Source organism: Zootoca vivipara, chromosome 11, assembly GCF_963506605.1.
Source record: "Zootoca vivipara chromosome 11, rZooViv1.1, whole genome shotgun sequence".
Classification (NCBI taxonomy): Eukaryota; Metazoa; Chordata; class Lepidosauria; order Squamata; family Lacertidae; genus Zootoca; species Zootoca vivipara.
Window position 1 is genome coordinate 60753908 of NC_083286.1, and position 27361 is coordinate 60781268.

The window sequence follows — 27361 nt, forward strand, 5'->3', positions numbered from 1 at the left end:
AAATTATGGAATAAAATGCAGGCGAAAGCGGAACTTGGGAAAGTGATGGCTCATAAGGTAAACATCCTAAGCAGGAGGGGTTTTCCCACACAAGGCACCAGTAGGCTGCTATTTGAAATCCTTATTCTGGTTAAATAAATTCAGGTAGATCTGCCCATAAATTATTACTTAAATTGAAAATGTGCCTAAATAGAAATTTGCTATCTTATGTTCTGAGAAAGGCAGAGATTGCATCTAGTACAGTATGGAAAAACGTCTTTTGTGTAACAGTGAGGTTACAAAAACGAATGGCTGCACTTTAGGGAATTAAAGATTGCATTAGTGGGTTAAAATTCTAAACAGAAATTAACTGAAACGGTTTCAGTAGATTTCAGTACTGAAGTGTGTGACCCTTAGTGGATCCATGTGCAGAAGGCAGGTCAGACAGAGCACAGGTGTCAGAAAGAATGCTAAGGAAGCCTGATTTTTTTCCCTCTTGAGAATAAATTGTACAAATAAAAAGCTATGCAAATTTCCTCATTTTAGAATTGCAGATGTCTCCATTTACCAGCATGATTTTGCACCCAAGACACTGCAAGGAGCATTGGCAGGCAAAGGTGAAAACATAGGTAAGAGGGAGCCTTATGCTGGGGAAGAAGTGACGGGCCTAACCTACAATGAGTGGGGAACTGCTGACCCAGAGACTGGATGCAACCCCATGGGGCCTTCCCCTCATGTCATTTAGGTTTGACAGCAGCTATCTATTGACCCCCACACCACCCCAAGTAGCATATGTTCAAGCCTAATTCCAGCAAAGGGGGTGGGTGTGTCGCTGTTGAGCACCCGGAAGCACTTTGCAATGCATTTTGTAAAATAAAAGCTAGAGTTTAGTGCTTTAGTTCCCAGCTGGTTAAGAACATAAGCTTTCTTAACATAAAACTTCCTTCTCTACTTGCTTCCTACCTGCAAAACAGGAATAATTAAAAAGAAACCCTCTTTAGCAGGGTAAGGAACCTGCAGCCTGCTAGATGTTACGGAATTTCAGCACCCATCATCCCCAACTGTTGAATCTGTCTTGACTGATGGGATCAGAAGCCCAACATCTGCAGGGCCACTGGTTCCACATGCCCAATATAGGGATGCATGCATTCTCCAGAACTGCATCCTTCCTGGTCGTAGAGGAATATCTGGACTTCATCTCTAGTTAAAAGGATTGGGCAGCCAAGTAATGGGAAAGACCTCTGTGTGCAAGACTGCTGGTCAAGAGTAGACTGGTAGGCTGAATGGGTTAATAGTCATACCTGCTATAGAGGAAGGTAAGGCAACGAGAGGGGACTTGGGTGTGATAAAACATAGGTAAGGCAACGAGAGGGGACTTAGGTGTGATGAAAAATTAAATGCATTTTAATGTTCCTTACCCTTCCTTGCTCAAAGGTTCCATAGTATTTTGATACCCAGACAACGAAAGTAGAATAAATGCCCAATGTACCCATTTTGAGCTACAGTAGAGGTCCAGAGTTCAATTTGTTGCCTCTCCAGACATTTAGGACTATAACTCTGATCTGGTGCCCCACTGGCAACCCAGGATGAAAACCTGCTAAAGATTAAAACCACCAGGAGTCTTGTGGCCCCTCGAAGACTTAATAGGATGCCAGAGTGTGTCAATGGTTCTCTAGCTCTTAAGAACTGCTAAGGGTAATGGTGGGAGGGGAAGACTTTTGACAACTGATTCTGCAAACACTACTGACACGCTCAGAAATTTTATTAGGTGGGAGTTCAGGCCAATAAAAAATGAAATTTCTAAAACATTCACTGTATTGGTGTAGGGCAGGAAGAATTAGGTGTCTTCCCACAAGCACCCCTCTGATCTCCCTGCCCCCACCCCCAAAATTGAGGGGCAGGAGGAGACATTACTGGTTCTTGTCAAACCAGTTCAGGTTTGTGGCATGAAGCCAAAGGCCAAGTTACAAAACACAGTATTTCACACTTTCTTATTTACAGAACAGCTACACTGCTGTGCCTAATTGGCAGACACAAAGTTCTGGGATGTGATAGAGAGTCCGTATGCGCTGGCGGCAAAAACTAACAGTGGTTAGTAGCTTTTGTGTTTTAAAAACTCAATAAAAAGGGGTGGTGCTGCAACCTGCAATGGGACTTATCGTGAATGTTAAATCCTTGTGCTGGCAGGAAGGGGGGGAAGGCAGCTCCTTGTAATCTTCAGAAAGCAAGATGTCAGGTATGAAGCTAGGAGGAGACAAAACCCAGCACCTGGTTCTTCCTGTGAGTCTGACGAACTCGCCTGAGCTTAGACCTGCTTTTGAATCAAGCCTCTGGGTCCAAAATGGGGAAAAAAGAAAAGAAAATGGCACGCTGTGTCCTTTGAAAATGTAAAAAAAATCCTCAGAAAAATACAAAAAATTCAGAGAAAGGGTAAGTGTTGTGTCCAAGCTACCTCCAAGGAAGGAAATAAACAGGCTTCAAAAAAAATGCAGAAACCACCATTAGGCTCTATTACATTTACAAATACATACATAAATATATTACATACAACAGCAAATCATAAAGGAAGCAGGTAAGGAGTCGCGCGCACAAGGAGGGGAGGTGGATCTGCCCTGCCTGGGCTGAGCGCTTGGTTGCCTTGTCTCAAGCCTGCCCCCCCCCCTTCCTAGCGGATTGTCTCCTGGCAGGTGTGGGAGTCTGAGAAGTGGGGAGGGCAGCTGCTACTTGCCGTCTTCCCTCCCTCCCTCCCTCCCTCTCCTCCTCCTGTGTTGGGTTAATTTGTCCAGTATGGAGACGTTCCATAGGCGGTTTTGGTAGCCTGAGACTTCTGCTGCAGGGCGCTTGGTGGATTGCGTTGACCAGATCCACCCTGGAAAGAGAGAAGGGGAGGGGAAGTTGGGCAGGTCAGAGGGGGCTCTGGGTTTGACCACCTTTTCCCCATCATCCCTCGGGGTTCCATTTGTGCAACGGGACTTCCTCTCCCCCCCCCCAAAAAAATAATAATCTGCTGCAGAGTATTTCCCCAGTCTTGCGCTTATCTTCTCAGGGGCCTCTCAGGGCGATGTAATGGCATTTCTGCCCCCACCCCGCAGGGCAACTCACCTGCCCGTCCTGCTGAAGGTGGTGGTGCAACATCTGGGAATGAGGCTGCTGATGGGCAGGCAAGATGTGCAGGAAGGGAGCTGGAGCATAGCCGGGGGCAGCACCAGGGTTCAGGGGCCCTGCAGATCCCAGGGCTGACGGCAGGCTGAAGGGGGGCGGAGTACCAGCATGGAATACCTGCTTGTCAAAAGTCTGCACAAGAAGGAAAAAAAGAAAAGATGCTTCGACACACAGAAAGGGAACTCTCTCCGAACCCCGATTACAGAACCAGTATTATCTGCAACCAGAGTTTTGATTTGGAACAACCAGGGCTCCACCCAGTGGGAAAACAAAAAAGGTGCTGTACATTGCCCCCTCCACAATTACTGGGTCAATCGTTTGATGAGCAGGGTGGTTAATAAGGCCTCTTTCTTCCCCCCCTCCCCTTGGAGATTTTTTAAAAAGAGAATAATTAAATCTCTATACTGTACAGTAATACCTCGGGTTACGAATGCGATCCGTTCCGGATCGCAGTTCGTAACCCGAACGCAATGGGCGCCGCCATTTTGCGCAGATCGCGTGAGCGGCGAAAACACTTCTGGGTTTGCGCAGTTCGTAACCCGAACTGTTCGCAAACCGAGGTGGTCGTAACCCGAGGTACGACTGTACTATATCCTTCAAGAATCACAGGGCATTTTTAATATAAAAATAAATGAAAACAATACCCTCCCAGTACACAGCTTTAAAAGACACATACAGTAATACCTCGGGTTACGAACGCGATCTGTTCCGGATCGCAGTTCGTAACCCGAATAGTTCGCAAACCGAGCGCGATGGGCGCCGCCATTTTGCGCATGCGCAAAGCGTGATTTTCGCGATTTCCGCGCTTTGCGCATGCGCAAATCGCGCGGTCGCACACGCGGGGCGAAAACACTTCCGGGTTTGCGCAGTTCGTAACCCGAACTGTTCGCAAACCGAGGTGGTCGTAACCCGAGGTACGACTGTACTGTAATTATATTTTTCTTCAAAAAAACACACATGGTGGCTTATTTTCAGGGGATGTCTTATTTTTTTAAAATTAAGTATGGTACAGTTTAACCTACAAGGGTAAACTGCCTATCACTATGGCTTATTTTCGGAGTATGGTATATTTTGGGGGGTATGGCTTATTTTCGGAGAAACACGGTAGCCAAAAGCCTGTTTTTGCCTGGCACCGAACTATTAGCAATGAAGGCTCCACAGAAAAGGCCCTTTCCTGCGCTGCCACCTTTGGGACCTTGTGGAAGAGGCACGTGAAGAGATCAGTTGAGGAAGGAGGTGTGTGCAAGCAGACCCAGAAGGCTGGCCAAGGGAGCATGCAGCCATCAGCCCCCAAAAAAGGTTTAAGCACCTCTGGGCTGAAGCAACATTCAAAGCAATGCCACTTGGTCTGTGGGTGGAGGCCTCCCCTTTGATGTCATTTCTGTGCCTGGTGGTGACATTTTTATTTGTCCAATTTAGGCATGGAACTTTGATCATGGTTTTATCTGTTATGCTGCTGCTGCTTTATTTCTGTAGTATTGTGTATATGTACAGTCATTTCATTGCACATGGAGCTTGACATCAAGAGTTGTCACCATCATATTCCACATGTGTGGAGCACAGAAACATGGGCAGGGGTGTAACTGTGGGATCGGCGTTTTTGTCCGGGGGTGGGGTGGGCAGATGAGCTGCCCAGACAAGAGCTAGGGTTGCCAGACTAAATGCAAAGGGTCTGCCCCAGGTGTTTTCAAGAGAGCAAAGTCAGCTCTGCCTTGGCATCGACTCCCACCAAGGTCTCAGTGCAGAAGCACTTAGAGAGAGCCAAAAGATGAGCCACCACTGGGGATGTCAAAATGCCAACATCTGGGAGAGTCAAAAGAAGCAGAACCCCAGGCACAAAAGTGGCCAGACACATGGCAGTTCCTCACCTGAGCCTTATTGTAGACTGAACCACTAATATCAGGCACACCTGTGTTACTTGAGGTCACAGAAACACCTGGGGGGGGGAGGAAAAGAGAGAACAATGAGATTTCAAAACTGTCAAAGGCAACGGGATCTCTCAAGCCTCATGGCTGATGTCAGTGGTGGATTTTGGGCTCTCGAGCATCAGGGGTGCCCTGTGCAATGCAAAAATTTGCACACACGCTCTGTTCTACAGTATAGTTGTGGCGTTCCCTGCAGTCGCCGCACTGTTTGTATCACCCAAAAACTGACACTGGTGATATTCGCCCTTCTTTGGAGCACTGAGCTCGATTCTTCCTGCCAAACCCCAGAAGGATCTGTTAATCTTTCAAGCTGCAATTAAAATATATGTTGACAGACTCATGGAAGGCAACTGCTAGCTGTGGCAGCAAAATGCAACCTCCAAGATGGGGAGGAACGACTTGTTCCATGAGCAGAGGGGAGAAGAGAATCTGCACATGGACTGAGCCCTCCAAACCACTGGCAAAGGACACAGTTTTGCATAAAGTTTGTGTGTGTCCTGTCATATGCATATTTGTGTCTTCTGCAGGAGGAGAGGGGGGTAAAATAAAACATCAGTGGCCATGCACGTAATAAAATGTCTCTCAGCAGAGAACACAATGGCCATTCAGCTCCCACATCCTGCCTGCAAAGGGGGGGGGGTCGTCTTCCTCAACCTCTTGCTCTAGCCAGGCATGCTGAGGTTTGTTTAATCTCGTAACACTTAGCTGAGAAAAGATAAAGTGCATCTCTTCAGCCTGGAAGGAACTGGAGAAAGCTCTCTGAGTGGGAACTACGAAACAATGCCTACATAGAATTATTTCAAAAACTAAGGCACTCTCAAAGTCATTCAAAGGGCTTCCCCCAGTGGCCGACTATCTAAATTTCAGTGAGAGGTGAAGCCAAAAGATGCTAGTCTTTTAACAGAGCCGATTAAAAGGTTCTGCAATCCTACCTCCCTCTACAGCTTGATGGAACGGTGGCTGCAGATGACAGCTGAAGGGGGAGCCTGATGGAACGTTAATAATGTGCATAAAAATCCCTGCTCTGGGTCTCCTGATGCAACAGAAGGAGAAAAGGCACCTACATCAATGGCTACATTACCTTTTCCTGGTCCACTGCCAGAGGATTTGTTTTGTGCTTGCGCCGACCCAGCGTATCCCCCTTTGCTGTAATCTCCAGCTGCCGTCCCCTGCGTCAGGTCATCGTAGCCTGGAGGAAAACACAAGAACCGTGATTCCTGGCACCACGACATCTGTGCAATCGCATCTTGTGCAGGGGTTGCTTTCTGGTGGCTCTGAGATCAGCCAAGCCTTACTCTGCCTCTTAAGCCCAGGACGCTAACGCTGGCTTTGAATGGAACAGCGGTCTTGGTTTCAAAAGGCTTCCCACATGCAGAGGTGACCGCCCCACTCACACCACACGTCTCCGGCATCCTTCGATGGCTTGGAACTACAACTCCCATTAGTCCCATCTGGTGCGGCCAATGGGCAGGGAAGATGGGAGTTGAAGTTCAAAATATCTGGAAGATACTGGATTGCGGGGAACTGTGAGCGACTTGCAGCCAAGCATTTATAAGCCGAAAAAATAAAGGAGCTGTCCCGCCAAATGCCTAAATCAGCAACTCTGGTTCCGTAGAAGCCTCCTGCCTCCCTTCACCCCACCCTATGCTTTCAAGAGCAGCAGGGCATCACAACAAACTCTTAAGGAGCTCCTGCCCACCAACTTCATTGAGTTTTTATGTTTGTTGTTGTTGTTTAGTCGTTTAGTCGTGTCCGACTCTTCGTGACCCCATGGACCATAGCACGCCAGGCACTCCTGTCTTGCACTGCCTCCCGCAATTTGGTCAAACTCATGTTCGTAGCTTCGAGAACACTGTCCAACCATCTTGTCCTCTGTCGTCCCCTTCTCCTAGTGCCCTCAATCTTTCCCAACATCAGGGTCTTTTCCAAGGATTCTTCTCTTCTCATGAGGTGGCCAAAGTATTGGAGCCTCAGCTTCACGATCTGTCCTTCCAGGGAGCACTCAGGGCTGATTTCCTTAAGAATGGATAGGTTTGATCTTCTTGCAGTCCATGGGACTCTCAAGAGTCTCCTCCAGCACCATAATTCAAAAGCATCAATTCTTCGGCGATCAGCCTTATTTATGGTCCAGCTGTCACTTCCATACATCACCACTGGGAAAACCATAGCTTTAACTATACGGACCTTTGTCGGCAAGGTGATGTCTCTGCTTTTTAAGATGCTGTCTAGGTTTGTCATTGCTTTTCTCCCAAGAAGCAGGCGTCTTTTAATTTCGTGACTGCTGTCACCATCTGCAGTGATCAAGGAGCCCAAGAAAGTAAAATCTCTCACTGCCTCCATTTCTTCCCCTTCTATTTGCCAGGAGGTGATGGGACCAGTGGCCATGATCTTGGTTTTTTTGATGTTGAGCTTCAGACCATATTTTGCGCTCTCCTCTTTCACCCTCATTAAAAGGTTCTTTAATTCCTCCTCGCTTTCTGCCATCAAGGTTGTGTCATCTGCATATCTGAGGTTGTTGATATTTCTTCCGGCAATCTTAATTCCGGCTTGGGATTCATCTAGTCCAGCCTTTCGCATGATGAATTCTGCATATAAGTTAAATAAGCAGGGAGACAATATACAACCTTGTCGTACTCCTTTCCCAATTTTGAACCGATCAGTTGTTCCATATCCAGTTCTAACTGTAGCTTCTTGTCCCACATAGAGATTTCTCAGGAGACAGATGAGGTGATCAGGCACTCCCATTTCTTTAAGAACTTGCCATAGTTTGCTGTGGTCGACACAGTCAAAGGCTTTTGCATAGTCAATGAAGCAGAAGTAGACGTTTTTCTGGAACTCTCTAGCTTTCTCCATAATCCAGCGCATGTTTGCTATTTGGTCTCTGGTTCCTCTGCCCTTTCTAAATCCAGCTTGCACTTCTGGGAGTTCTCGGTCCACATACTGCCTAAGCCTGCCTTGTAGAATTTTAAGCATAACCTTGCTAGCGTGTGAAATGAGGGCAATTGTGCGGTAGTTGGAGCATTCTTTGGCACTGCCCTTCTTTGGAATTGGGATGTAGACTGATCTTCTCCAATCCTCTGGCCATTGCTGAGTTTTCCAAACTTGCTGGCATATTGGGTGTAGCACCTTAACAGCATCATCTTTTAAAATTTTAAATAGTTCAGCTGGAATATCATCACTTCCACTGGCCTTGTTATTAGCAGTGCTTTCTAAGGCCCATTTGACTTCACTCTCCAAGATGTCTGGCTCAAGGTCAGCAACCACACTACCTGAGTTTTTATAGAAGTCTCCAAAATCCTGCATCCCAGAGGAAGGTGGAAGCAGCAGCATCTCATTCCGGGGGGTCCTCTCCCCATAACTAAGAGAAGCAGCAATAAAAAGATACAGCAGGTCCAGCATCTGTTGCTGTTTTGTGCCCGCTCTGCACATTCTAGAGAACCTGACAGCACATGCTCCCCTGTTACCTGCTCCATAGCTGTGCTGACCGTAGCCTGTCGCCTGCTGGAAGGGTGTCGTGGCCGTGTTTAAGCTGACACTATGCTGCTTGGCCGACGCTGGCGGGACCTGGAAGAAGGCAGATAAAGGAGTCAGGTGGCAGCAGCCAGGGCCGTCTTTGGCGCCGTGGTGCGCCGGATCCCACCGGCGCCCTCCCGCCCCGTTTCACAGCGCGGTGGGCAGGTGGGCGCCACGCGGCTGCCACAGGAGCTGCTGCGCAGTGGGTGGGCAGGCACAGCGCAGTTGCCGTGGGTGCAGCTGACCGGCGGACCAGCCAGCGGGCAGGCACAGCTCGTGGCGCCCTCCCGGTGGGCCGGCGCCGTGCTGCCCTGCGCCCACCCAGCCTGGCCGTAGGGCCGGCCCTGGCAGCAGCTGGAAGCCTCGACTGCCACCTGGTGGGCATGTCAAAGAGGCACCTCTATTTTCAAGGGGCCAGGCCACTTGGCTAAGGAACGGGAGCGGGAGAGCTCAACCCAGGCAGGAAAGCAGAGAACACACAGGAGGGGACAAAGTGCCCAGCCGGCAGCTCCCAACTACAGTGGACCCTCAGTTTACGGACCTCTCTGAATCTTCGGGTTGTGAAAGTGGCAAACCTGGAAGTATTTTTCTGGATTTCACCGCATGCGCAGAAGCGCTCTATTGCGCTCGGTGTGTGTGTGCAAAAGCGGCGCCTCTGGTTACAGATTTTTCAAGGTGTGCATGGACACCTGGAACAAATTAAATCCGTATCCAGAGGGTCCACTGAGCTAAGAGCTGTTCAACTGTGAAACGGTCTCCCTTGAGAGGTGGTGGACTCTCCTTCCTTGAGTTTTAAAGCAGAGGTTAGATGGCCATCTGTCAGGGATGCTTTAGCAGAGATCCTTGCATTGCAGCGGGTTGGACTAGAGGACCCTTAGGGTCCTTTCCAACTCTACAACTCAATGATTCTATGAAGTATCGCCAACGTCCGTTTGATCTATGTGCTGAGATGCTTTGCTCACCAATTTTGTAAAAGGGAAAGAGCACACAAGGTGGGTGCACAAATATTTCTGGATCTGACTAGGAAATATATTTGTCCTGATAAATGGTGTGAACCATTATCGTGGTGGCAGCATGGAGTTTGATGTCTCCCCCCCCCCCAGCCAAACCCTAAGAACTAAAATCAAGAGCTTCTGCGAGATCTATCCTTTTTTCCTCCTGGACCCAGTAACATCCAGCAAAAATTATTCCCACCTTCTGTTCCACCTTCCCGCGTGAACTGAGCACCCACCGCAAATAAAACTGACATAGCATTTTATGCACCTGGAGTGATGTGCTTTTCTTAACCTGTGTCCTGACAAATATAAGGTACCTAATATGGAGTGCACCAAATCCCTAAAATGAAAGAGTCTGTGCAAGAGCTCTCTTTCCTGAACTGGTGATTTTATTTTTCTGCAGCAGCAAAACTCAGTTCTTTCCTGAGTCCGTTATTCATTTGCTTATTTCCAGTCTACTGGTTCCCAATCTCCCACGGACCGCTTAACGATTTTTCTGCCTGTTTAGGAACTGTAATATGCTCTGCTAAATTCATCATGTTTTTGAATTGTATTTTTGTTGCTTATTTGTTTCTTATATTGCATTTTATCGTATTACAATTTGAATTCCATTAAATTCTACAGAATTCAAACTTCGAGTGTTATTCGCAGGCATTTCCCCACTCGCTTCTAGATCATTCTAGACCTCCTCAGGCATGCTCATCCAGCACTTCCTGAGTTCTGTCCTCTACAAAAAACAGTCCTGTGACAGACTGTCCCATCCCCTGACATTCCCCCCTTCAAATGGCAGGCTCTGAAGCTGCACCATGAATTACAGATGCTCACACCAGTGGCAACAACACCATTGCAATTGCTGCTGCTGTTTTAAAAAATGGGGGTTTTTTGGGGGGGGGAGGTGGAAAGAAGACAAGAAAGAGGAAGGTGTACAGTAAAAAAAAAACCCAAAATATTCTAAAGTGAATTTCATGCTTCAGTCTGAGGTGCGAGACAATTCCCAGGCTTGAAAAAGCTGACCAACTGCCCCACTTTTCTGGCTGAAATACACATGCTTGGGCCCTCACAGCACAGATGGCAATGCCTTTTTGCAAGCCATGGCAGGTCACCCCTCACAAACATAGGCAATCTAGACCAGGCATCCCCAAACTGCGGCCCTCCAGATGTTTTGGCCTACAACTCCCATGATCCCTAGCTAGCAGGACCAATGGTCAGGGAAGATGGGAATTGTAGTCCAAAACATCTGGAGGGCCAAAGTTTGGGGATGCCTGATCTAGACAAACAGGAATCCTAGGATCATAGAGTTGGAAGGGACCCCAAGGGTCATCTGGCACAACCCTCTGCAATGCAGGAATGAGACAGCAGCAAATGCCTTGCCCAAAGGTGACCACAGAATAAGGAGCTCTAGGAGACCACAGACACAGGCAGGGCTTCTTTGACCAGGGGAGGATGTGAATCCTGGCATGCCAAACACGAGGTCATCCCATCCACAGCGCTTTCCCGGGAGAAAACTTTATGGGGTGAACGGTCACACAGCCCAAGTTGGTGACTCTCAAATCACACTGCCACAGAGGGTGTGGTTTTGTGCACCCACAACCTACACACCCTGACAAAATCCCCCTTTCCTCCGCAAAGTCTGTTCACCCACCCTGTGGAATCCCCAAGAATCTCCAAGGCACCATTTCAGAGGAATCCAAGTCAAAGCTGAGGCGCAACCGCTCCCCATCCCGGTGACTTACAAACATCGTGGGCCCATACTGGAATGCGCTGGGGACTCCTGGCACACCGGCATAATAGGGCAACCCAGTGTAGCTGTACCCGGGTGGCAGCGCAGGGTTGAGGAAGGGCTGCTGAGCCGTGTGGTGAGTCTGCGCCTGGTTCTGCTGAGCCTGGGCCAGAGTGGTGGCTGGGGCAGGCGAGGCAGCATCTCCCCGACCAAATTTTGTTACATCACCTGGGAAGAAAAAAAAAGCCCCATTGGGAGATCAGGTAGCTGTCTAAACTCAAGATCTAGCGCAGACCCAGAGGCCACCAGAGGCCCTTATATCCAGAATGCAGCAGCTAGACTGGTGACTGGGAGCAGCCGCCGGGACCTGCATTGGCTCCCAGTACGTTTCCGAGCACAATTCAAAGTGTTGGTGCTGACCTTTAAAGCCCTAAACGGCCTCGGTCCAGTATACCTGAAGGATCGTCTCCATCGCACTGCCCGGACACTGAGGTCCAGCGCCGAGGGCCTTCTGGCTGTTCCTTCACTGCGAGAAGCCAAGTTACAGGGAACCAGGCAGAGGGCCTTCTCAGTAGTGGTGCCCGCCCTGTGGAACACCCTCCCACCAGAGGTAAAATAAAAATAAAAATAACTACCAGACTTTTAGAGGACATCTGAAGTCAGCCCTGTTTAAAGGTAAAGGGGCCCCTGACCATCAGGTCCAGCCATGTCCGATTCTGGGGTTGCAGTGCTCATCTCGCTCTACAGGCCGAGGGAGCCGGCATTTGTCCGCAGACAGCTTCCAGGTCATGTGGCCAGCATGACAAAGCTGCTTCTGGCGAACCAGAGTAGCACACGGAAACGCAGTTTACCTTCCCACCGGAGCGGTCCCTATTTATCTTACTTGCACTTTGACATGCTTTCAAACTGCTAGGTGGGCAGGAGCTGGGACCGAGCAACGGGCGCTCACCCCGTTGCAGGGATTCGAACCGCCGACCTTCTGATCAGCAAGCCCTAGACTCTGTGGTTTAACCCACAGCGCCACCTGGGCCCCTGTTTAGGGAAGCATTTAATCTTGAAGAAATTAGTGTATTTTAATATTTCTGTTGGAAGCTGCCCAGAGTGGCTGGGGAAACCCAGCCAGATGGGCGGGGTATAAATAATAAATTGTTGTTGTTGTTGTTGTTGTTGTTGTTGAGGGGTGAAGCCCAATCTTTCCGCTTTCATAAATTTAGCAATACTGAATTGCATTTATAGAACAGGTGAGTTTTGTTAACTGTACGCATCCTATACTCAACCCTCAATTCATCTTAGTGCTGTAGCCAAGCAGGATCAAGCCCAGTGATCTATCCCTTGTCTTCCTAATACTGGCCAGAAAGATGCTGTGAATCTGCCCTGAGATCTTTTGATGAAGGGTGGTATATACATTTAATAAATAAAATAAATTAATAAATAAATGCTTCCACCAAGCTCACAAGCATGCCCCTCCCCACCCCCGTGAAAATAAATGTCCATATTGTCATAGCTTTGGCAGCATGAATTCTGCAGGTGTATACATACTTTTATTCCTAAAAGATGGATCCAGCAAACCTGGCAGCCACAATGAGCAAAGCATCACCTTCTTCATTTGCCACAGGCAACATTTTGGGAGCCAGACTCACCTGAGTAAGGGTTGTTAGCAAGGCTCCCCTCTCTGCCCGTTAAGGTTGCTGGAGCAGGGAATGTAATTCCGTAGTAATCCTGAAGAGAAATCAACATCAGCACTGTTTAGATTCACAGTGAGGCCAGCTAGGGTCTCTCTGCACAGCCTTCTGTTCAGTGTCACCAGCCAGCAAAGGCAGAGCACTTTGCAAGGAAAATAAACAATTGTCCTTGACATGCATCTTGCCCCACACGGGGCTACTCCTTAGCAGCTATTTATTTGAACACGGCCAAAGTGTCTTTTCCACCAAAGCACAAACAATGCACCAATCAAGGGTTAAGAAACAAGAACAGCAGCACACTTATTGTCTTGTAGGCTTTTCCAGGCCGCAGAGAAAATGTAATGTACATACTGTGCAATACATTATACAAAATGATCTATATCAGGCATCCCTCCACCTGTTTTGGAACTACAATTCCCATCCTCCCTGACCCCTGGTCCTGTTAGCTAGGGATGATGGGAGTTGTAGTCCCAAAACAGCTGGAGGGCCGAGTTTGGGGGAGGCCTGCTCTATATCTATCTATACGCGGAGAGAGAGAGAGAGAGAGAGAGAGAGAGAGAGAGAGAGAGAGAGAGAGAGAGAGAGAGAAATATGTGTATGCATAATAATGTACAGGGTTGTTTTTCTGTGAATAATTAGCATATAGAAATCATCAGCAACAGCAGCAAAAAAGAAAATACAAATATGCCGTACCAGTCCTTACACTGTTTTCAGCAAGGTATGTAGATATTTTCCTGTGTTTTATTACATTAGTGCATAATGAAAATGCTCCACTTTTCAATAAATAGTTAGATTCCTTGCCTTCTCTCACTTTCACAATATTGGTTAATTTTCCCATGGGTGCCAGCTCTCCCAAACAGTTATCAGTCATCCTTCTAACATGGGAATGTGTCATCGGCCCCCGCCCCTCAATTTTAGCACATTGCCACAGGGGCACTGGTATACTTTTCATTTGCTACTTCTTATTTCTCTCCTTTTATCATTCATCTATCAAGTTATGTTACTTCTCTTAAAGGGTTATGTTTCCTAGACAGTTAGTGATATATCCAACCCAAAAATATTTCAAGAAGATGAATTCCATTTTTATTTTTAATCCCCATGCCTCTGGCTCTCTGGCTGCAGCAGCAAAACACTTTGAGAAGCGACACATCTCATGTCAGCCCACACCTTCTGTGCCCATATTTGGAGTAGCCCTGCCTATTTTTGGTTCCGGCCAACTTTACTTTCGATATCTCAGCTGGATTTCCCCTTGCCGTTTTCTAGTTTCCAAAACAGAGAAGGATGGCTCGCAGCCAAGGAAATAAGGATGGGGACACAGCTTCGACCCACAGCAATACAGAACGGCTTCATAATTGTTTGCATACAGCTCCTTTAACACACATTTTGATTGGGGGGGGGGAGAGATTTCAGAAGACTGGACGTAAACCGAAATAACCCAGCATTAGCACTTTTCTACAAGTCACAAGACGACTTCGGCATTTGTTTAACTATTAAAACATTCCTTTCTGGCTCATCTCAATTTGCCACTTTCGTAGTTTTACCATGGTTGGAATTTTTGGTTTCTGGCAGGTCACGATGCAACGAATAACGAAAGTCAGCAAAAACTCTTTTTTTAAAAAAATGTCGCTGGTGCAAAAGGTCATCCAGATGTCTGCACTGTTTGTGTTTAAATCCTACATTTTGATACTGAAATGATGCAATCATGTTTGAGGGATTTTTGGTTTTTGGTTTTTTTTGGAGGGGAAGTACCCATGAGCTCTCCAAACTGAAACTGACAATTGCAATATGCTCCCAGGAGTGGCTACAAAAATGCCCGGGAGCACTGATCCTTCCTACCCAAAATTTCAATTTCTGGTTCCTCTTCTGCACCTGAATGGGCTGCCCTCCCCCCCTTTCTTCTCAATTTGGGGTTCAGTCTCTTGTAACTTCCACAGCAGGGTAGCTGGGCTATGACCTATCTGACCTGAGCCCTTGAGAGGAGGGAGACAATGGATGTGAACACATTCAATGACTCATGAGACGACCAAGGGCTGGGATACTGTCTTGGTCTCCAGCTTCTTCCATTTCAGACTTGCTAGTGACCCTGGATTTATTCACTGCCCATACAATAGGTAAGAAACCCAGCTTACGCATTTAAGAAAGCCGCCCCAAATATTTGAGCGTCACCATCACCGATGTCATCATAGAGTTTGAAAGAACCCAAGAGTCCTCTAGCCCAAACCCCTGCAATGCAGGAATCTTTTGCCCAGCATGGGACTCGAACCCATGACCCTAGAGATGCAGTTTAAATAAAAGGACACATTCTACTCGTGTAAAAACACGCTGATTCTTGGACCATCTGCAGGCCGGATTGAGAAGGTGATTGGGCCAGATCCGGCCCCTGGCCTCAGTTTGCCTTCCCATGAGGGAAGTCTGTGTTTGTGTGCCCAACACACATGTAGGAGTAAACAATTCTGCATTAAGGAAGGGGTGGAGTAGACGATCTTTAGACACCCCTTTGGCAATGTTGCAGCAACCTGGCAGCCCCCTCCTCCCTAACCGCCTCCTCTTGAACCCCTTTACACGCTGTTTATTTCAGCTTCCATGTGTAAATGCTGCATATTAACAAAATACGCCAGGCATGGCAAGTGGGATTCAACCTTCATGGGCAGCGGAGGAAGGCAGGGGTAGAATGCTGTGCGAAGATGCGATGCAAAAAAAGGGGGAAGCAGTGGCAAATGAGCCGCTGGCCAGGAGGGTGCAGATGGACACATGTGCCTTTTATGCGCAAGGTGCCAGGCTCATCTCCTGGCGCCTCTGCTTCAAAGGAACAGGATAGTAATAAGCTTGGAGCCCCACTAACCAGTCATGAGTGGTAAGCAATGGTGATGGGCGGGGGGGGGGGGAGTTGCCAGAGCAGAGGCCCAACTCTGTGAAGAGGCAGCTTCAAAATGTTCGGTGACTGGTAGATGCAAAAGCCAAGGAACAAGGTTTTGTGATATACTAGCTAAATGCCTGTCAGGTTTGAGAGGTGAGGGCAGGAGAGTTCAAATTCTTTCTCCTCCCTGCCACATTCCTGCTTCTCCCCCACCCCCTTCCCAGCTCCCACTAAGCCATAAATTTCAGGGGCCACTGCCTGCCTTCCACCTTCGAGCTTCCTTCCCACTTCCACTAGCACCCCAAAAACCCACCCTGTTTCCAAGTTACTCCCACAGAGGCACCAAGGCTCCTTTGTCCAATCCAGTGGTTCCCAAAGTGGGAGGTAGCATCCCCTGGAGGTCTGTGGGAGCACCTGGGGGTGCTAAGAGCCAAAGGGAGGCGGAGCAGGCAGGCGCTGGAGGTTCAAATAACTATCCGTACTTGATCACCGAATCAAGTTCATCCATGTTGCTGAATTAATTAAATTATTGAGCTTTAATTAGATCCTGAAAAAATGTGCAATTAATTGTCCATGTTTTGAATTTCATTGTGTTGTTATCTTAGTGGGCCATGCAAACCGCTCTTCTGAATACAGTGGTACCTTGGTTTAAGTACACAATTGGTTCTGGAAGTCTGTACTTAACCTGAAGCATACTTAACCTGAAGCGAACTTTCCCTTTGAAAGTAACGGAAAGTGGATTAATCCGTTCCAGACGGGTCCGTGGAGTACTTAAACTGAAAGTACTCAAACCAAAGCATACTTAAACCGAGGTATGACTGTAATGCTTTTTAATAGGGTAGGGGGCCTCATCCTTGCCTCAGAATTTTCCTCATGTCCCTCTCCCACGCTGTGAACCAACTGCTCCCCCCCCCCAAACTAACTAAAAAGTTTCCTTTTCTTCCCGGACAATTTTATAACCACCTTCAAACCACATCTGATATATAGGCTTAGAAGCCTCACCTCCACCGCACAAACAAATAAACCCAAACCACAGAAATTCCAGCCAGAATTTGCAGCTTTCCCCTTTCTTCTTGATTTATTTGTACACTCAGGGTCTCTCCCCCTTTCTCCCTCTGGTTCAGCCAAGATTCTTCCCCTGCCCTCGCCTCCCCTTTTCCCTTACTCAGTTCCACCACATTGTACCTGCCTCACACCTTTTCTCCATGCCTTTTGCAGCTGTTAGACTGAATGACTAGCTCCAACCCTCCAAAGCTTGCATTGCATCAATGCACGCTGTCCATAACATCTTTTTAGTAAATGTTTAAAATGCTTTTATTAAATGCATTGCTTGAATTGAGGAGTTGCTCCTTCCTTAACTCCACACAACCTTTAGTGATTATTTCCAGACATGCTGCTGAGGTCTCAATGGCAAAGAAAGAGGGCAATGACATGCAGAGGTTGAAGACTTGCATGTAAAAAAAGCATGCTTTTATTTATTTATTTGATTTTTATCCTGCCTTTACGCCTAAAGATGTGCAGGGTGGCAAACCAGAAAACAATAAAAAGGAAGGGTTTTTTTAAAAAAAAACATTTAAATGAATAAGTCAGTATGCCTTGTAAACCAGTAGCCTTCATACTTTGTGCACACCAAATTCCAGCTTTATAGGTGATTTTTGGAGACCCCCATTTTCAATAAGAGGTTCACAAATCAGATTTTTTCCTGGCCTGGTAGGGTGGCCTGGGATGGCATACATGCCCAGCCTCCATGGCTCTGAGGAGTGTGTTTGGTATACAAATTAGGCAAACAAATAGCCCTGTGGTCTTTTTGAAATTTGAGGAGTGGGAAGGAGGAAATAATGTAAACTATATCCTGGGTTACCGGGGGGGGGGGGGAGTTACTGCCTTAAGGACCCATCAGAGTCCAGCTCCTTAGGTTCAGCTGCATGGCTGAACAGGCAAGTGGAAAGTGAAAATGAAACCTGGAAAACCCAAATGATGAAAGGAAAGCTGCCCTACAGGATAAATAGAAGATGCAGGGAGACCAGCAAATAGTCAAAGATGGATCACAAGTGGATAAGTTGTGTGAGCCCCAGCAGAAACCGCCTGAGAACCACCATGGAAATCAAAACGCGTGTGTATGCAGGGCTCATCTTTCTGGTGCTCCTGTCTTCTGTTCAAGTCTCAGCGCTGGACTGCAACTTTCTGAAACACCGGCAAAAAGTATTTAATCTGCAGAGCCTGGAGCTGTGGCGAGAGACGAGCACAAAGTTCTCTCCAGAGTGCCTGAAGAAAACGACCATGTTCAACTTTCCTACAAAGATCCTGGAAATACGTGAGTCGCAACCGGCCACGGAAGCCATCTACGAAATCCTTCGTGGGTTCCTCAACATCTTGAGCAGTGACTCACTGCAGACTGTCTGGAAGGCCACACAGAGAGAGAGGTGGGTTTCTGCTCTCCATGATGCAGGAGTGGGTGCTAATGGTTGGGATAGGATGGGGCAGCAGAAAGACAGACTCTTCAAACTCTCCCACTCCTTTATTGCAGGTCTCTCCAGATGGTGCATGCACACACCGAAGTCCTCAAGAGTTGCCTCGGAGGAAGAAAAACTACACCGGGGAAGTTAGAGGAACGGAGAAACAAGCTGGAGCTGAAGAAATATTTTCGAAGGATCAGAACGTTTCTCAGAGGGAACGGAGGCAGCACCTGCTCCTGGGAGAGCCTGCAACAGGAGGTCCGAGCAGGACTCACGTACGTTGACATACTGACAAAGAGAATGAGGAGGTAGGAAACCTCTGCAACCATCGTTTGAGGAACTGTCAGAGGAGCAGAGAAATGACAAACTGACAGCGAATATTTGTGAAACATTCGCAGAGACAAATTAAGGATTGTGAAACATTCGCAGAGACAAATTAAGGAAGCTATAAGCCAGAACTTACCAAAGAAACGGGAAGAGCTAAAGGGCTTTATTATATGTAATGTACAGATTTTGTATAGGTGTTTTATTTTTTTAATGAAGCTTGAGATGTGTTATTTATTTATTTATTTATTTATTTATTTGATGTGATGCAGATTTATGTATTTTTGTTACTTTTATATAAAAACAATTTTAAGTATTTGTTTGTTTATTGCATCTTTCTTCACTTTCTAGAAAAAAAAAGTATTGAAGTGACTTACAAATGTATAGAACAGAAAGATTCGGAATCACTTAAAACTACTTAGACCAAAACACAACATAGATGTCTTTACTTATAAGGTTATTTATTTACTAGTGTCATTCAGCCTGTTTAGAAAACGGGCGCTAGAAGATATGTGAGAGGAGCAGCGGGGCCGAGGCCTTCCCTCTCTCTCTAGAAAGAAATAAATGCTTTTAATGATAAGACATAATGTTTAACTTGTGTACTAAGGGCAGCGGAGGTGCAGCCTTAGAACAGTTTAGTGCTGAAACTCTTTAAAAGATAAGGAGGAATGTTTTAGACAGGAGGGTTCAGTGACCGCAGTTAGACGATTACATTAGCAATGCCTGATCACTTAATTCAGAATACATGGATAGAATCATAGTGCTGGGAGGGACTCCCAGGGTCATCTAGTCCAACCCCCTGCAATGCAGAATTCTTTTTGGCCAACGTGGGGCTCGAATCCTTGACCCCCTGAGATTAATGAGTATCATGCTTTAGTGAACTGATGGTGCACAGGGGAAGAATACGAATACTTCAGACGGCACTGCCTAGAAAACACCAATTCTCACGTTCTAGGAGAAGAGAGTCGGCGCCCTGCCCTCGCCCGGGAGTGCTGCTATCACCGAGGCACCTGTGACTAAGCCCAAAAGCGCAGATATCTCGTGTGGGACCCTCCCCCGGAAGACACAATATGAAATATTGGCCGGGGGGATGAGGGAAAGAGGGGGGCCAGCTGCGTCCCCCTTCTTGACGGGGCAGCGTCGCTCTCCGCAATCGCGTGAAAGGCTGTGTGACAGGGAGGAAACGACACGCTTTCATCCTCCCCACCCACCCCGTGAAAGCCAAGAACTGTGCGCTCTCTCAAACACACATGCACGCGCACACAAATATATCTAGATACACACAGGGTGTGAGGCACGCGTGCCGTGCTCCCTGTCGGGCGAGCGCTGCTGCCTGTCCCCACTCACTCTCGCCCACTATCGCCTTCAGTCCTGCCGGCGCCATGACTTCCGCGTCCCTCTTCAGCTCCTGCTGCCCCAGAGGCCGCCACTTCTGCATCTGCAGGCTCCGCTTCGGCACGGAGGGGCTGCCTGAGCGCATCTGCGCACGCAGGCTGGTTCAGACGGCCGGTATGGAGGCGGCATGGGAGCAGAGCATGCGGCGATGGGTGGGGGTGGGGAATGGCGGCAGGGACGCGAACGCACACGCTCCATTGCACGCTCGTGTCACAATCCCTCGCAGTCCCTTTCCCTCTTCCCCTCGTGCCGCTAGTCGGGAGGCGAGGCACGGAACGGCAGTTTGGAGGGGAAGCCATTGAGAGAGAGAAGCAGGGGGGGAGCGCGTGCGTGCGCCCAGCCTCTGCGTCCAATCCCTGTGTCCGTGGGGCACATGCGCAGTAGCGCGGACACAGGGAATACTGGACGCAGAGACACAGGGACTTTATTATATAGGATTTGCTATACAGTGATACCTTGGTTCTCAAACTTAATCCGTTCCGGAAGTCTGTTCCAAAACCAAAGCGTTCCAAAATCAAGGCACGCTTTCCCATAGAAAGTAATGTAAAATGGATTCATCCGTTCCAGACTTTTAAAAATCACTCCTAAAACAGGAATTTAACATGAATTTTACTATCTAACGAGACCATTGATCCATAAAAAGAAAACAATAAACAATGTACTGCAGTCAAACAAACAATCAACCAGTAGCTGAACTGGGTTCCACACAGTCACACACAAAAAAGTGCCGCAAAAACAAAAACGCAAAATAAATAGCAAAAACAGACAGACCTCAGCATAACCCTCAAAATGGAAGTGTGGCACTCAAAAGAGAAATGCACTCAAAACGGAGCATGTTTGGCTACCGAAAAAAGTTCGCAAACTGGAACACTTACTTCTAGGTTTGCAGTGTTTGGGTCCTAAGCTGTTTGAGTACCAAGGCGTTTGAGAACCAAGGTACCACTGTATAGTGTTCCAGGCAGGTTTCTACACAAGTTTCAGATCAGATGGTCCTTTTTAAAATAAGGACAAAAACTGATAGGGCAAAAACCTGCAAATGATACAACCACCATAAAACGCTAACAAAACTGACAACCTGAAACACATGAACTGACACATTACAGAACCTGGCATCATTTTATTTGCAAATCGAAATGTCTTCACTTGCTGGTGGAAGACAAATATGAAGCAGGAAAATCCAACCTTGGGGTGGGTTATACAATGCAGAGCATAATCTATCAGACTCGCCCTCAGCACTCAAGCACCCTCTCCAGTCTAACCACAATGAAGGAAGGAAGCATGCTTTTCTCAATTATTTGAGTGCAGCTGAAGGCACTTGGGAAGAAAGGGCTCCAGGAAGTGTGTAGAATCTGAGGTGCTTTCATGGTTCCTAGGATTGTGTCCTGAAACTCACAGGCAGTCAATTCACTTGGGCAAGTCTATCTTTCACACACCAGCAAGGAAAATTAACACTATGGATTCACAGAAGTTTCCAAGCCATCTTCACAGGTAGACCTGGTTAAGGATGCTACAATACTGTAATCTAACTAGGCAGGTAACAAGAATAGTAACAAGGTCCTGATTACAGCTTTTCTTTCCAACCAAAGCTAGTAAATGACACTCCCGGCTTCTACCACCAACTGTGAATTAAATAGCACAACAGTGCCCAGGAGCGCCCCCAAACTACGAACATCATTTTGAGGTCAAGAGTGATAAAGAGGAGAACCTTGTACAGAATCTCACTCCCCCGACTCTACATTTCCCAGACCCGTTGGCCATCAACCACTTTGTCCTGGCTGGATTCATTTTATTGATCCTCAGCCAGCCCAGAAGAACATTCAAGCACTCATTCAAAAGAAACCAACTGCTACTCCTGGATCAGATGCAAATACTAAATAGAGCTGGGCATGCGTCTGCTGGCAACAAAATCAATTTGGCTGGCTGTACCCTTTGGCCACTCAAATATATTAAACAGTGTTGAGCACAAGATAGACCTTTGTGAACCAATATTTCAGCAGCCAACCAATACCACCTTGTGAAGGGCTGTTGGAGAATGTGCCCTCAACTCCAGGAAATAAAATCTATCCATCTGTCGAGGTCAGAAGGGATCAATGATCACTTGTGACAAAAATCCCCACCAGGAGTGACCCCTCCCCCATCAATCTCAAGACCAATATTGCCCCACCAAGGCTACTCCAGTCTTTTTCCACAGCTTGGCATGAACCTCAGCTGATCTAAAAAGCATGATTCAGAATAGCAGTTTCCATGACCCACTAAGGAATATAACAACACAATAAAATTCAAAGCAGCAACCATTTATTGCACACTTACTCAAAATCCAATTAAAACTCTCATTAATTCAAGAAAATTGATGAACTTGATCTGGTGATATCAGCTTTTCAAAGTCTGATAGTCATTTACACCTCCAGGACCCCATCTGAGCGTCACCCTTGGGAGTTGCTTAACCCCTGCCCAATGCAGAGACAAAAGAGGCTTCTTCAAAACAGGGAGCATCGCTTCCCAGGAGGCTGGTCGTGCCACAAGACACTATATAATATTGCAGCATGAGTGTGTCGACAAAATCCCGTCCTGGATTAACCCTCCTTTCCCCACAGCAACACTTAGCAGACTTCTCCAACCCAGTCCCTCCAGATATTTGGTCTACAACTTCCATCAGCCCCAGCCAGCATGGGCAATGGTCAGGGAAAATGGGAGATATAGTCCAAAAATCCCTGGAGGGCAGAAGGTTGTCCACAGAGGGGCAATTTGTTTAAAACAAGCAAGCAAAGAAACAGAGACAGGCAGCTGCAGAGCAAATGAACACATCACAGCAGTCAGAATACACCTAAGAGTCCGGGAGGACATTCCACTACTCTATGACCAGCGCAAACCTCAAAAAAATGATACCAGCTCAGTGACAGCTTGAAAAACCAACAACACAGGAAATTCTACTTACCACAGGCAGCCTGGACTGTAGCATTTGGAGATCATCATAACCATAAATCTGCTTGAAGACAGAGAGGAGGAGGAGGGAGAGGGAGAAAATACAGAAAAGTTGTAAGGCAGCACTCCCAAGGAACCACTTAGATTGGCAAATTCTCAATCCGGGCTCATAAAGCAAGCAGCATTTTAAAGCCACCAGGTTTTGTTATGTCAAATGCCATGCTGGTTGAACAGCATCCTTTGGAGGAACTGCTGCACTTTTTGAAGGATAGAGTTTGCTACCCTGGTGCTTTTGGCTAAACGAAAATGTAATTTGTAGTATTCAGCAGCAGCATCACATTCTCAAGTGCCAGCATTTATAGAGCTCATCCACACAGCCTTCTTATAACGCATACAACAACCCAGCGAGGTAGGTTCAGCATGGTTGTATTTCTGTTGTAGATTGGGGGGAGGGGTTCTCAGGCTGAGAGAACATTGCTTTGAAATGGGGGAATGGGGAGCCCATCAACATCCAGAGAACTGCAACTCCCATCAGCTCCAGCCAGCATGGACAATGGTCAGGAATTCTTTTTTTGGGGGGGGGGGTTAGTCCAGTAGCATCAGACTGGTTTTCTAGCCCTGGCTTAAGGCCCTCTTAAGCTTTGCTGCAGTTAACTCTAAAAGGGACAAAAAATGCAGGTACAGCAGGATCAGACAATGCATTCTGAATAAACCTGCAATTTTCCTCACTTCCTCTCTCCTCTCCCCCCCCCCCCCCGCCCTCCAATCAATTCCTGTATTGGACTTTTAACTTGTGGCTGTCTAAAGAAAGAGCCTATAGTGAAACCAAGACTCCCGCCTTCCTCCCAACATCAGTTCCAAGGCTATGGCTTGAAAGCAAAGCTATATACTTCTAAGATGCTTGTGAATGACTTTGTGAGACAACTGACAGTAAGAGCTGTTGAACAGCGGAGCGGACTTATAGCATTGCAGATTTGGAAGGGACCTCAAGGATCATGGAGTCCAACCCCCTGCAATGCAGGGATCTCAACTAAAGCATCCCTGACAGATGGCCACCCTTCCTTGGAGGTGGGATGACGCTGTGTCAGGGATACTTTAGTTGAGATTCCTGCATTGCAGGGGATGTGGCTCCATGAACCTCAGTATCCCTTCCAACTCTTATGATTCTATGAAACAAAAAGTCAGTTCAAAAACGGTTGCTCTACCCCAGATTAGATGTTAAGTCAATGGAAATTCAGGGGTCAAAGAAATAAGGGTTCTTGCTGGCTGGGCCCGGCAGGAGTTCCAATCCAAAACATCTGGAAGGCTCCAGGCTGGCAAAAGGGGTATCTTTCAGGTTCAGGGTGGGCCCAGGTGTGCATGCAAGCCAAGCAGTGCAACTCTTATTATCATCTTTAGAACTGAGCCACGGAACAAGACAGTGGTCCACAGATAGCCCATGCTACACAATCTGGCTGGGACGGACGGACGGACGGACGGACGGACGGACACACACACACACACACACACACACACTGCTCCAGAAGCCTGCAACATGGAGGTGGAAGCCAAGTTCATTTGCGGGAGGCACAAGGAAACCGCTTACTGGGTAGGCTGGCAGAAGTCCTCCAGGTCCAACAATATACTGGTTATGTAACAAGGGTGGTACACCTTGGGGCAGGTTGGGGGGTGCTTTGCCTGCAGAACCAAAAGACATGTTTATATATATAATATATAAAATAAAAATACCAACAAAAAAGGAAGAAAAAGAGACACAAGTTTCGGGGTCTGAAATATGCTCTTTGGGCTCCTTCAGACGACGTGTTTACTCAGTATGCATCCCGATTTGCTTACATGGAGGCAACTTTATATATCCAGTTCTTACTATTCTGATCTGAGGGTGGGGTGGTTATATGTCAAAACAGCAATCATTCCGCATTCCTCCCAATTTGCTTGCTAGGTGTTTACACGTCTTCCTGTTTATTGTTCATCTATCCAATACTTTTCAATGCGTTTCCAAGCAGTAAAAAGTGCAGAGCTTATCATAAGAATCTGCCCATGGTCCATCTTGCTCAGCTTTGTCTACACTTCAGGCAGCAGCTTCTTCAGGGTTCCAGGAAGGGGCTCCTTCAGGCTGCTGCCTTGGGTTCCACTCCTCCACCTTACTCCCACCCCCCTACCCCTGTTCTTCTGCCTCTTCCATCTTCCCATTGATGCCTTCTCCTGGACTGCAGCAGTCTCATTTCCTCCCCATTCTGTATGTTAACCCTTCCCTGGTGACATGTCCTCAACTTCTTGTCTTTGTCCGAGGAGGTAAACTCTCTGCGACTGGAATTCTATACTGTGCAGTAGGTTTAATTCTGAGACCAGCAGGCACGACAAGAAAAGTTATTAAGAAGCAGTTTTCTTTGCTAGCCAGCTTTTTACACTTCCTTGGTGGGGAGAAAACAACAAGCTCTCTTGTCGGTTCCCTCAGCTTGTGATCTAAGCTCCCTCCAGACAAATCATGAGCTGTAATCAAGGTTTGTCCTATGATTTACAACTCACGTTCTCCAGGAAAGTTAAACCACCAGACTGAGTTTGCACAATACAGTACATTAAGCCAAACCAAAGTTTTGCTCAGTGTAGTGCTGTACTAGAACCACCAGGAACAAAGTGGCTGTAATCTCCTCTCTGGGAACCCACATGCTCCCATGAAGCCATGGTTTGGCTGAACATAATGTGCAAAGCAGACCATTGTTTAAACTGGTAAGAGATGCACCCTTGCATGTTCTATTAAACTGAGCTAGGAAATATCAGTTCAATACTGCATTGGTAGAGCAGAGTCTCCACGGAGAGCATGCTTATGCTCAGGAAGGGACAACTACTCAGACAAAAGGATGCTAGAATCTTAAGGTAGACTCTCACAGCCATTTTCTATTCCTTTTGACACAGTAAAGTCTACCTACATCAACCTTGGCCACAAAACGTGTCCAAAAATAGACTGGCCAAACTCCTACCAGAGTTTGGAACGGTCCAACTGAGAACATTCCAATTTGGAAGGTCTTAATTTTTCCCCCACATTCCATTTCACTTCCCAGCACTTTGCAACTCTGTCCTGAAGGGGTTGGGAGAGCTAACTCGAAGGACAGAAAAAAGGGCTCTTCTCGCAGACAGTACAGTGGTACCTCTACTTATGAATTTAATGCGTTCCAAACGCACATTTGTAAGTAGAAAAAAATTGTAAGTCGAATCCCATAGGAATGCATTGGGAGGAAAAATTCGTAAGTAGAAAAAATCCTATCTAAAAAATCGTAAGTAGAAAAAATCCTATCTAAACCGCATCCAAGATGGCGGACAGAGCTCCATTCATAAGTAGAAACATTCGTAAGTAGAGTTATTCGTAAGTAGAGGTACCACTGTATAAGCAGGAGGGCTCAGTCAGAAAAGTGCAGAACTCATAATTTTCTGGAAGTGAAACAAGTCCTATCTGGGAAAGTGTTTACTACCTGAGGGTAGCTGCGAGGTAATTCAGTATTACTTAAACTGTTTTATTTAAACAACAACAACGAAGGGTTGGTAAATAGGATCTGCCAAGTGTTTTAAGTGTTTTAAGACAGGGCAGGATGTAAATTTAAGCCAAGCCTGCAACTGTCTCCATCTAAAACAGGGGTGGGAAACCTGTGATGTTCCAGATGTTGTTGGACTCCAACCTCCATGGGGCCCAGCCAACAAGGCCAACAGTCAGGGCTGGTGTGAGTTATAGTCCACAACAGTCTGTATAGCATGAGACTCTTGATCCCCACATTGGATGAAAGATTCCCTCATTGCAGGGGGTTGGGCTAGATGACTGTTGTAGCCCCTTCCAATTCTACAATTCCACGCTTCTGACGCCTGGAGGGCCACAGGTTTCCCACTGCTAAATAATAAAGATTGGCTCAAGCAAGCTAACTGCCAGCCCAGCACCCTTGATAATTTATTGTGTTACCCATTCCTTGTGGAAACATTCAATTGAAACTTCTTGGTATGCAGATCTGACTCCTTACAATCCAAGAATTTAAGGGCTATCGGCACAATCCTAACCATGCCTGTTTAGAAGTAATCCAGAGGGTCTTACTTCCAAGGCCAGGATGGTTAGGACTGCAGCCTCTTAAGCTGTACAGTCAGTCCACAGCTGTCTACTCTGACTGAAAGCAGCTTTCCAATGTCTTGGAGGATAGGAAGGTCTTTCCCAGTCCTGTCACTCAAGATACTTCAATGGGAAATGCCAGGAAAGATGATGAACCTTCGGGAGGCAATGCATGCACCTGAGAAACAAGCTATACCCTCTCTCCCTGTAAGACTTAGCACAAGAGACCATTAAGATCCCCTAGGATTGGTGAGGAGGTACTTCCTTGCCTCTTTTGCCAATGCACCCACCCACCGTTCCATTCCTGTTCTATGCACTCACAGGGAACATAGTCTGCTGGAACA

At 47.1% G+C, this 27361-nt stretch overlaps 2 protein-coding genes across 3 annotated transcripts in view; one reads left to right on the forward strand and one right to left on the reverse strand.

Annotated features, from left to right (window-relative positions):
• Positions 1–2657: 2657 nt before the first annotated feature.
• The window catches only part of UBAP2 (ubiquitin associated protein 2), a 76608-nt gene continuing 51904 nt past the window's right edge, over positions 2658–27361 (reverse strand). Inside the window, exons 20-28 of one of the 2 annotated variants that reach the window (XM_060280390.1) lie at positions 24516–24607; positions 22944–22991; positions 12935–13013; positions 11308–11522; positions 8531–8630; positions 6148–6255; positions 5010–5077; positions 3082–3273; positions 2658–2848 (exon numbers count right to left, since the gene is read on the reverse strand). In XM_060280390.1, the coding sequence (XP_060136373.1) occupies positions 2753–2848; positions 3082–3273; positions 5010–5077; positions 6148–6255; positions 8531–8630; positions 11308–11522; positions 12935–13013; positions 22944–22991; positions 24516–24607 (998 nt within the window). In that variant the 3' untranslated portion in view covers positions 2658–2752. Of the gene's footprint in view, positions 2849–3081; positions 3274–5009; positions 5078–6147; positions 6256–8530; positions 8631–11307; positions 11523–12934; positions 13014–22943; positions 22995–24515; positions 24608–27361 lie in introns of both variants that reach the window. The other variant, XM_060280389.1, reaches the window with a different exon arrangement.
• Positions 17886–18880, forward strand: LOC118077107 (interferon type B-like). Its single transcript, XM_035100482.2, has 2 exons — positions 17886–18256; positions 18361–18880. Exons 1-2 carry the CDS (start codon positions 17931–17933, stop codon positions 18599–18601), a joined length of 567 nt encoding a protein of 188 aa, XP_034956373.2. The 5' UTR covers positions 17886–17930; the 3' UTR covers positions 18602–18880.

What these genes read in the sequence shown, in the direction of transcription:
- LOC118077107 (XM_035100482.2), top strand. Translation starts at nt 17,931, where the DNA reads ATGGAAATCAAAACGCGTGTGTATGCAGGGCTCATCTTTCTGGTGCTC. An exon ending in AAGGCCACACAGAGAGAGAG is followed by an intron (nt 18,257 to 18,360) that starts GTGGGTTTCTGC and finishes CCTTTATTGCAG; the next exon opens with GTCTCTCCAGATGGTGCATG.